We start from the raw sequence: 11524 nt of genomic DNA, 5'->3' as shown, positions 1-11524 counted from the left end.
TAGTCTCGCAGACCCCCGCCAAATCGCTTGTGAACCAGCGAGGAGCTTTAAAAAATTGATTTACATTTTTAATTCATTTATTTATTATTTTTTAATATATTTTTTTTACTTTTAAAAAGATTTTATTTATTTAATATTTTTTAAATTTTAAATGTTTTGTTTATTTTTCTAATAAATTTTAATTATATTTTTAATTTATTATATATATATATATATATATATATATTAAATTTATGTATTTATAATTCAGAAGTGCATAAAGTTTATTTAATATAAATTTTATATACTTTATATTATAATTCATAAGTATATAAACTTAAGAAATGAATAAACTTTCACTAAGTTTAATAAACTTTTCATTATAAAGTTTCACTTATAAAGTTTATTCAAAAATGAATAAAATTTCACTTATGAATTATAAGTGAGTAAACTTTCACTTACAAATTTAATAAAATTTATTATAATTTTATTATAATTGAAAAATGAATAAATTTTATCCTATAAAGTTTAACTTTTAAAGTAAAATACAAAATTTAGTAAGTTTTAGAAAAAAATATGGTAACAAATTGTAGTAATTCATATTTATAAGAGTCATTACCATGAGCTCAGGAAAAAACAAGAGTTTGTTATTACAAGTATAACTCTAATCCTCCAATAGCAACCCTAAACGATATCCTTAATTGTAGCCTAACATTAACTCAAACCTAACATTAATCATGCTTAAATTGTAATTCTAATTAAATTGCTTAAATTGTAATTAGAATTACAATTTAAGCAATTTAATTAGAATTAAATTTAAGTATGATTAAGGTTAGGATTAATATATTAATTAGGATTATGGTTAGAGTTAGGATTATCATTAGGGTTAGGGATTAATATATTAATTAGGATTATGGGTAGGATTAGGATTATGGTTAGATTTAGGGATTAGTGTTAGGGTTAGGATTTTTGTTAGAATTTACATCATGGTTAGCTTAAGGTATGGGTTAGGGTTAGGATTATGATTATGATTGTTATATTATAATAATTATAATAATACATTAATAAAGATATAAGAATATGATAACTATATAAAAATAATAATAACCATATAAAATTATAATAATACAATATTAACATTAATGAAACTTTAACTCTGAATATAACTAAACAACAAAAACCTTATTAAATACCACATCTAATTGAATCACTATCTAAACAATTAACATAACTCATTAACCATAAATAATTTTTATTTATATATTATATTGCTGATTATTTCCTATTAAGTTTAAATATTTTTTTTTTTTATGTCTTATTACCATTTTATTTAACTAATTTTAATGGATAATTTACATTAATTTTGGATTTTTTTATTAGATATAATTTTCAAGATAGTTTTATTTGAATTAAATTTGACTTTATTTTTGTTAATTTTAATAACAAACTCTTATTCTTTCTAAATTACTCATAGTAATGAATAAGTTGGGATTACTCCAACTTGTAATAACAAACTCTTCACTTTTCAATTATAATAAACTTTATTAAATTTAATGCTAACCTAGCCTTTACGCTAATAGAAACATTATAAGTGAAATTTTATTCATTTTTGAATAAACTTTATAAGTGAAACTTTATAATGGAAAGTTTATTAAACTTAGTGAAAGTTTATTCATTTCTTAAGTTTATTTATTTATGAATTATAATATAAAGTATATAAAATTTATATTAAATAAACTTTATGCACTTCTGAATTATAAATACATAAATTTATATATATATATTAAATTAAAAATTTATTAAAAATATAATTAAAATTTATTAGAAAAATAAACAAAACATTTAAAATTTAAAATATATTAAAAAATATTAAATAAATAAAATCCATTTAAAAGTAAAAAGTATATATTAAAAAAATAACAAATAAATGAATTAAAAATGTAAATCAATTTTTTAAAGCTCCCCACTGGTTCGCAAGCGATTTGGCTGGGGCCTGCGAGACTATGAAACCCAGCGGTTATTTCTTCCCAATCAAAGCGGACGGTTTAGGTTTCCAGGCACAGTGGTTTCGGTTTCCAGGGTGTACTTCAACCATCTCAGATTTTCGAAGCAGGACGGACCCCGAAGTGTATACGGAGTGGCAGAGGCACGGAAAACGGTGGGGGAAGGACGAGGCTAAGGGCAGGCGAAGCCGGTGCGGTTTACATGGCTGCTTAGCCAGTGCCTACTCGGAGGTGAGTCAGTCATGGTGCGCGCAAGAAAAAGAGTAGTTTCCCAGAGGAGTGAATATCAAGCCAAAGCCCAAGATTGATTTAATGCCACATTTGTGTGTTAATGCTTACGAGATTTAGCTGTTGGAAGGGTTAGATATCCTGATGATATCAAATGTATTTGATTTGTATTCCTACCATGCACTTGAAGTTTCAGATGTGCAGTTGGTAGAAGTACCTAACTGGGGAAACAAGATATCAAAAAAGAAACAAGAGAATATAACATAAATCTTGGATATGTGCATATGAAAGAAGACCTGATGGACTGAGTACAACGAATATCTTATTTGCTAGGAGGGCAAGGGGCTTGAAGATGACTTGTGGGTCTCAAAAGTTGAAGTAAGTTGACTTTGGTGGTCAAATCAGTTGTCCATGTAGTCCATATTGTGAGCACCATGATCAGAATCTTTATATCAAGGGTGTTTCATGTAGGGGCATCTCTGGGTCTGTGCAATCTTACATCCAAAAACAGCTTTTTAGTCTTGTGTGTAGGTTTAATTTGTGTGTGCCCTATGCTGTTGTAGTTTGTTGTGTGTTTGCTGAACTACGCATGTGTTGCATTGTGTTGGGTAGCTTGTGTCTTGAGTGTGTTGTTTGATTGTGCACCATGTGCATCTCCATTAAGCACAAGCTTCTTTGTGCTGAAGAACCACAGATGGTTGATTTGTGTTACTTGTGCCCTGTTTGTGCACTCTACTAAGACTAGCCAAAGCCAGATGTCAAGTGGTCGATCATTTTATTGGATTGTCAAATGGTGCAATAAGATCTTCCAATGGTGTATTAGTCTTGAAATGTCAAAAGAATGTCTCTTCGAATTTATTAAGGAATGGCTGGATTTTTCTGTGTCAGACAGCTCTTTGGTGGTCAAGTGACTCCTCGATCATGCATTTGTTTCAGCGACTAACTTCCATTCTACATGACAATGGAAGTGGCATCTGCTATATATAGTGAAGCTTTGGTATTTTGAAGGTTCATTCAGAAGGTTGGAAAATCTGAGTTTTAAGTAGAGTTTTTGAGCTTGTATATAATTGCAGAGAGTCTCTACGTATTTCTCCAAGGGATTGGGCAGCATAGTACAAGGTTTCACTTACTGGTGGCCCTTTTGTAATCTTCCATTGTTTCTGCAATTTCATTTGGCTTCATTTGTTTTCTTTGCTTTCTTCCTTGTTTGCTTTTGTTGGGTGCTCTGTTTGCACTTGTTAGATGGTTGTTTGGCTAACATACTGATGATATCTATACCATATCATCATCAGGTTAGAAGATGAGGCTGGCTCTTTTTTGTCCATAGATATAAGATTTTTGGTGATTTTATTTTCCTGTAGGCGATGTTATTTCTTAGCTTTTCTGCTGTTTGTGGATGTTTTGGACTAAATGGAGTAGATAGTTTACTCCCAAAAGAATCCTAATGCAGCAATTCTGAAGGTGGCATTTGCTTTACAAAGCAGCTTCAGCTTGGCAGCGCCAGAAACAACTAGAAGACTGAAGAGAAGGAGAGCAATAGGCTCAAAGCTCTGACAGTATGCTGGAGTCTGACAAAACTCATCAGAATTTCCTGGATCAGCCTTACCGTCTCCCACACTTGCAGAAATTTGACATGGGAGCTGATGGTTTGACACAATAACATACACAAGTAACAAAGCATTATTATGCCAGTTATCAACCTGCATGGTGTCATTTAACACAATAACATACACAAATAACAAACTGTTATTTGTCATCTTGCTTGCATGAGTTTGTCTAGTTATTGTTGATCAAGCTTTTCTGTTGGTTGTGGCATCTTTGCTTGACCTAGCTTCTATGTCAAGTCATCAACTTTGACATAAGCATTTTAGTTAATAACTCTTTTGTTTGACTTGGCATATCAAATCACTTTACCTTTTGCATCAGCTATTTCATGCTGCTTCTTGCATCAACATCATCAATAGTATCCGAGTTCCTCATCCGTAATTTGTTTATAAAGTGAAGAAAGTTTTTACTGAGGTGGTGGGGAAATCTTGATGTATAGGCCCTTTTTAAGACCCAATACATTATGACTAAGGTTTTATTGCTTTCCTGAGTTGTTTTTTTATTATAATGCAAATTAATTGATATAACTATGGATAATTCTTTGAAAATCCACACCTTGAGCTAGACTAGAGTAAGTCCCAATTAGACTAGAGTCAGTTCTAGTTATCTACCTAGTCATCTATTTGCATGGATTTCTTCTTAGTCGATTTTTCTATTTTCAAGCAGGGGAATCTTTTCAAAATTGGCAGTTAAAGCATAAAATGTTTTGTCACTTCTAGATCCTCCTTTATCTCATTCATGCTATAATTAAAGGGTTAGGATTTGTACATTTTAAAGGTTTATTATTGGCATGAAATATTGGTCTGTTTATTTGTGTCAAAAAATTTATACTACGTCAACTTACCTTGTAGGTGGAAGGACCGTGGACAAGGCTAATCCAGGGAAATCTGATGAGTTGATGTCAGATTTCAACTATTTGATGCCAAAATGCAGGTGTGTGCTAGAGGACCTAAAATTTCATATCAATTGACTAGTAGACTTCATCAAATGTTTCCAAGGCTTAATGTTCTCAATGAGCTGAAGCAGAATGGTTTCTCTGCAAATGAGGCTGGTGTTGTTTCACTTGTTAATGTGCTCAGGAAATCAGGAAAACTTGAAGTAGCAAGGATGTTAATTGAGGAGTCCAGAAAAGTAGGGTTGATTTCAATGTATAAAGTACATCGCACATGGATTGGGTGTCTTCTAGGAGAGAATAGAGTTGATGACGCACTGCATTACTTTGTAAAAAGGGTCTCGGAAGGTTTTCATCCCAACTCTCAATGCTATGGTGCATTGCTAATTGGCCTTTTGAAAAATAATAGGCACAGAGTAGTCAGTTGTTTGCTGAATAATATGAAAGATAATAATATTTTCCCAGACTCCAGGACTATGAATGCTATAGTTTGTTTACTCTGCAAAGAGAAACTTATCAATGTTGCAATTGATTTGTACAGTGAAAGATCAAAAATAGGGTTTATTCCTGATAATATTACATACAATAAACTGATAAATGCTCTTTGTAGTTTGGGAAAAATGGATGAGGCCCACAAAGTTCTAGATGATGGGATGGAAGCTGGTTTTTTTCCACGTAAAGGTACACTGGCAATTCTTCTCGGTGCTCTCTGCATGGCTGGGAAACTTGATAATGTTTATAAACTTTTTGTTGCAGGAGTTGAAAGGCAATGTGTCCCTGACTATTGTACTTGTAGTGAAATCATTTCTTCCTTTAGCAAAGCTGGCAGAGTTGATGATGGATATGCAATTCTTTGCATGTTGGTGAAGTTAAATGTCTTTGTCAAGAAAAGAACTTATTTTGCATTAATAGATGGCTTTTGTGTTGCCAAAAAAGGAGACATGGTTTCCAAATTGCTTCTCGAAATGAGAGGCAATGGTCACTTACCTGGTCGCTCCATTTTGAAAAGTGTAATTTGTGTTCTTTGTGAAACATGTCATGAAGATGAGGTTCTTGAACTATTACGTCTGCATGTTTCTAATTCCTCTTCAGATATCAAATTGTATAATACATTTATAAAAACAATTTGTAGGTTCCGCAGGCCTGATATTGCCATGAAAATTCTTGAAAAAATGTGTGAAAATAACTGCAGGCCTAATTCCAAAACCTATATCAGTTTGTTACATGGCTACTTGAAAAGTAAATATGTGGTTAATGCTGTGAACTTGTTTAGGGCACTGTTGGCAGAAACTCAAATTTCGTCAAAGCTTTACAATGTTATGGTCAGTGGCCTTTGCACTATAGAGAAAGAGGATCTGGCAGTTATGTACTTTGATGAAATGATCAAGAAGGGATTGTATCCCAGCGTTGGGTGCTATGAGAAAGTTATTTATGCTTTGTGCAACCAAGGAAATTTGAATAAGGCACTGAAATGTTTTTGGGATATGAAGCAGAAAGGGCACCACTGCAGCACTTTCATTTACAATGTGCTTGTTGGCAGTTGCTTTAAGTCACATGAAGTTAACCATGCTTGGTTTATCTTTGATAACATGCGAAATCAAGGTTGCCCTCCTAATGTTTCCACTTTCAGCATATTGATTTCTGGTCTGTCTGATGCAAATATGCTAGAATCTACCATGGGAGTATTGGAAGAAATGATGGAGGAATGCTTAACTGCTGATATCTTTATTTACAATAAGCTACTTAGAGGCCTTTGCAAGGAGGGCAAGATGGAAGTTGCTACTGATCTATTGAGGAGAATGTCTCAGAAGGGTTGTCTACCAAATGCGTCCACTTATGATTGCCTAATATTTTATTTAGATAGAGCTGGCAGGGTCTACGATGCTCAGAAACTTCGGGAAGAAATTGTGGAAAAGAAACTGCATATGTATAGATGATGGGTCATTTTTCAAGTATAGGTTCTAACCGAGATCTAAAAGTTGCAAGTGATGCACAATCTTCATTTGATAAAATCACTTATTTTGGTATTCATATTTATTCTGTCACCAGAGATAATAATGGGCTATTGCTTCCCTCTCATTATTTATTCATTCAAATTTTATGAAGGTAAAGAAATATTTCAACTAAATATTTAAACCGCAATGTTCTAGATTTTATTTATATGGGAAATCATTGTGATGCATTTCATCTTTGTTAAGTCTTTTTTGAGACCAAAATATGCTGTCTATCTGTAAGTTCCATATAACCATTACAATCCAAAATTTAGGTTCTCTCCTGTCATGCTTCTTGAATGGTTAACTAAATATACGCTGAGGGGTAGCCAAAGGGCTGATACAATAATGATTATCCTAGAGTGTATATTGTAATACATGAACCCTAAATTTACATCTTGGGGTGTATGTGAAGAATATATTTTTAGTCCCTGGATAAGCAGGAGATGATATGTCAAGCAGATCTTGTCAAATGGGATGAAGTGGTGAGATATGTCATTAGAAAAGTCCTAGGATTGATTCTCCAATGCTGGGTGCAGCATACCCAAGGTACGAGACATTTGAACTTAGTTGCTTTCCTGAATTTTTTTTAATTATTATGCAAGTTAGCTAATGTAATTATGAATAATTCCTTGAAATTCCACATGATGAGTTAGACTAGAGTAAGTCTTAATTATATTCGAGTCAGTCCCAATTAGACTAGAGTCAGTTCTGATTTGCATGGATTTCTTCTTAGAGTTGAGTTTACTATTTTCTGTTAGTTTTAGCAATTAGATTAGCAGTATAGAACAGGAAATCAGAATGCAAAGTAAATCATACACATAACACACATGTACCCTGGGAAAACCTCCCTCTTGGAGGTGAAAAACCCAGCAACAACTATCTCAGACTGTATTATATTAACCACAGAGCAGATTTACATAGAGCCTTCTAGGGCACAAGCACAACTTATCTGAGATATAACAATTTGAAGAATCAAATCCCTGTAGCTCAATTTGGCAGCCCAGATTTGAGTTCCCTGTCTTTGTATGAAGTTTACTCAGCCTTGCAAGATGTTCACTCAGTCTTGATAGGGTTCGCTAGGCTGTAACTCTACTTTGCTTGCTGAAGATTGCAGATCAGAACACGAGGGCAGATTGCTGACTAGTAGTTCGCTGACAGCTGGAAGGAGTTCGCTGACCTCTAGATGGGATTCGCTGGCACCTATGATTAGCTCACTGACTTTGTGACTGAATTCGCTGACCTTTGAAGTAGTGCAGATCACATTTGCTATTATCTATGTCTTGTGACCTCAAGTCACTTCCTTTATATACATGCCTTTAACCTTTATGCCTAGGTCGGCCTTGGTGCCAAATTACAAATTCAATTTGCAAATTACATAGAACCTACCCCAAGTTACAAGTTACATATTCAATAGGTCCCGACCTATTGAATTACAAGTTACACAATGAATAGGTCTTGCCCCATAACCATTATAAGTTACATAAGTTGAGCGCCCAAATAAGGCCTGCCCTTAACATTCACAAGTTACATTGATATCTATTTGGGCCCAGCCCAATTACAAGCTATCCGAATTGGGGCTTAGCCCTAAACATTAATCAAATATATCAATACAGTTAATTTTAAGGCCAAGGGCCACATTAAAATTAATTACGCTAGGGATTCGACCTAGCTACATTTCAACACTCCCTCTTAGCTAGGGAGGATCCCTTGAATAATCAAGTTACAACGTGACCATGCTTCATGGACTCTTTCCATGATATCCATCATGCATCCCATAGAGGATGGTTCCAAGATACATCATGGATTCCTTCCATGATATTCACCATGCATGCCTGTAGAGGATGAATTCAATATACATCATGGACTCCTTCCATGATACCCATCATGCATACCCGCACAAGATGAAATTAATATACATCATGGACTTCTTCCATGATACCCATCATTCATACCTGCAGAGGATGGATCCACCTTGCATTGCCCGCAGAGGGTGACTCCACCTTGCATTGGAGGGTGGAAGATGCAACTTAGTGCATCACTGGGATTGAGACTCCCTCTCAGCCAAAGCTGTGTTCTCAACAACTTCAAGTCTCTCTCTGAAGTATTCAAACTTCACACGAGCTAGAGGCTTGGTGAGAACATCTGCAATTTGCTCATCAGTGCTGACATATTTCAGCTGAATGGCACCTCTCTGTACCATATCACGAATATAGTGATAATGAGTTTCCACATGTTTTGACCTGTCATGAAACACGAGATTAGCAAACATCTTAATACAACTCTGATTGTCACAATGAATTACAATGGGTTCCCAAGGTTGTCCAAACAACCCAGCAAGAAGCTTGTGAAGCCACACTGCTTCTCTTGACGCCACACTTGACGCAATGTACTCAGCTTCTACAGTACTTAATGCAACTGAGGACTGTTTCCTGCTGGCCCAGGAGATAACAACAAAACCCAAACTGAAACAAATTCTTGAAGTGCTCTTCCTATCGGTTACACTTCCTGCCCAATCAGAATCAGAGTAGCCTTCCAAGGTGATGACTGTTGAAATAGTAGCTAGCTCGGATACCTATCTATTGTATTTTAATGTTGTCAATGGCAATTAAAATACACATGTATTATCTATTATGTAAATCGAACTTAGGGCTGGGCCCAAATACATGTAACATGTAATTATGTCTTGCTTGGGCAAGACCTATATATAATGTAACTTGTGGATAGAACAGGCCCTATAAATGTAACTTGTAATTTGGTCTGACCCTAATTGGGCAATGTAACTTGTGGTGCTATATTGAATGTAACTTGTAGATAGGGTAGGCCCAATATGTATTTTGAGCAATTATGTAATTGGGCTGGGCCCAAACTCATGTGGCGTGTGGTAAAGGCAATCAAGCATTAACGTCTTAATAGGTCAAGACCTATTTGGACGATATACATAATATTATTATTAAATTAACAAGGCAGGCCGACTTGAGACTTGACACCACAAGTCAAGTATATAAGCAAGTCATTTGTACAACATAATGAATCAATTAATATACAAGGTGAATCATTCTTAAGGCTGTCAACACATGTAATCTGCTCTCCAACATTTGGCAATCTCTCTCTCTCTCTTGTGCGAACTTGCTCCTCATCCATTGTGTGAAGGCTAGCTGTTAGGTGATGCTATCAAGATCTTGCGAAGCTAATGAAGACTTGCCTTGAGCGAATTTGATGCTGATGATAAGGGCTGCAATCTCCATTATCATATAAAGAGGAATTCAGATCTGCTATCTTGTTGGTTGAACAACAATCTGAGATAAGCACACTTGCCTTGTAATTGCCTACATTTGAGATAATACACATTGTACTTTGTGGCTAGGTTTTTCACCTCCAAGAGGGAGGTTTTCCCAGGGTATTGGTGTATCTTGTTTTGTGTTTTTATTGTTGTTACTGTTACTGTTTTGTTATAACCTGATTATTTAAGATTAACATCTGATTGCTTAAAATTAACATGGTATCAGAGCTTTAGGTTCATACTAAATAATCAGATTATTAGTTGTCCTTCACTTTCAATTTGTTGTTAGTTTTGCAAGATGGTTACAGGTCTGAAAGTCGAGGACAGACTTGAACATGCCCTAAATTTTACACCATGGAAGGTCTATTACAGTTTGTGAAAGATAAGGATCAAACTGAGCCTTCGGATCTGGATGAGCTAAAGCAATTCAAGAAGTCTACTGTGAATCAGAAAGTTCAACAGCAATGTCTACTTGACAAATTAAGGGCATCGATGGGACGATAGCAAGAATAAGATTTCAGGTGCTCTCATTCCTCTATTCTCAATTATAGGGTCCACCTGGTTGGAGATTTGCATCTGATTACCTTATTATTATTAGTGTCTAATCTAGTGCACAAGGTTCTCTTGCTTGTTAACTACTTCATCTGAGGGTGCTTTCATATGTCGGTTTGTGCACTTGTTTTCAGATCTTAGTATTGCCTAACTTTCTTCCTAAGGTTTGGAACGATCACCCTAGTTCGAGCCTTGTTCTTGTGTTAAGAATTTGTTCTAATCCAGTTTGAACTATTGAAGATAGTTATGCCCTACTCTCTATTTTTTTTAAGTATGTTTAGCTCTCAACCTATTTGATGTGGTGATCCGAATTGATGCATTGATCTAAATACATCCTTGGCACTTAAGACTTCAGCATGTGTATTTAGATATAAATCTAGGAGTATTATGATGGCAAGCACAAATAGAAAGATGAATAAATTTATAGGAGATTTAGAAACATGGAACCTCAGTCATTGGTGTGATAGACATCCTACTTAGTATCTATGCCCAATGTTGACCTTACTATCTTCATATTATGATCTAATCCCTTATGATACTTGTTGCATAGTTTTGATGCATTGTATTCTATCTAAGTCTTGAAATGCTCAATAGTCTTGTTGCTTTGGAATTATATACTCTTATGGTGTGTCTCTTGATTTGCATCAAATCTCTTAACATCGTAGGGACTGCATTTTCTGTTCTGTTTTATGTTTGGATAAGGTTGTCATGTAGGGTTGTGACTGTGTAACACTTGGTTCTCTTCAGCTCTTCATAATAGGCCCTCATGTTCTTTGTCATGCTGTTATTATAACCTTGCTCTGCTCCTCTTGTGTAGAGGATTGCCTTCAGCTCTAATGCATTTTCTGTCATGGCTTTCATCATCCTTACATAATATTCACTGCGACACTATCTCTTCAATTTAAGCATACTGCCTATTACATTCTTTGAAGTAAGTATTCTCTTGATGATGAAACCTAAGATGAATGAGGTATCTAACTTATTGAATTTG

The 11524-nt window shown here is 34.7% G+C and overlaps 1 protein-coding gene across 5 annotated transcripts; it reads left to right on the top strand.

The window, feature by feature from the left end:
• Positions 1-1928: 1928 nt before the first annotated feature.
• LOC131033763 (pentatricopeptide repeat-containing protein At1g71210, mitochondrial) lies at positions 1929-6742 on the top strand. 5 transcript variants are annotated; one of them, XM_057965043.2, is made up of 3 exons: positions 1935-2213; positions 4667-4748; positions 4895-6742. In XM_057965043.2, the coding sequence occupies exons 2-3, from the start codon at positions 4714-4716 to the stop codon at positions 6642-6644; spliced, it is 1785 nt and encodes a 594-aa protein (XP_057821026.2). In that variant the 5' UTR covers positions 1935-2213; positions 4667-4713; the 3' UTR covers positions 6645-6742. The 5 variants fall into 5 exon arrangements, with proteins under 5 accessions (XP_059074486.1, XP_057821026.2, XP_057821025.2 ...); XM_057965042.2 differs by having other exon boundaries at positions 1935-2588; XM_057965044.2 differs by lacking the exon at positions 1935-2213 and adding an exon at positions 2595-3329.
• The last annotated feature ends 4782 nt before the right edge of the window (positions 6743-11524 follow it).

The sequence above is a fragment of the Cryptomeria japonica genome, chromosome 3 (assembly GCF_030272615.1).
Source record: "Cryptomeria japonica chromosome 3, Sugi_1.0, whole genome shotgun sequence".
In the NCBI taxonomy this organism is placed as follows: Eukaryota; Viridiplantae; Streptophyta; class Pinopsida; order Cupressales; family Cupressaceae; genus Cryptomeria; species Cryptomeria japonica.
The sequence above is the reverse complement of the archived record's forward strand: the minus strand, read 5'-3'. Positions and strand labels throughout refer to the sequence as shown.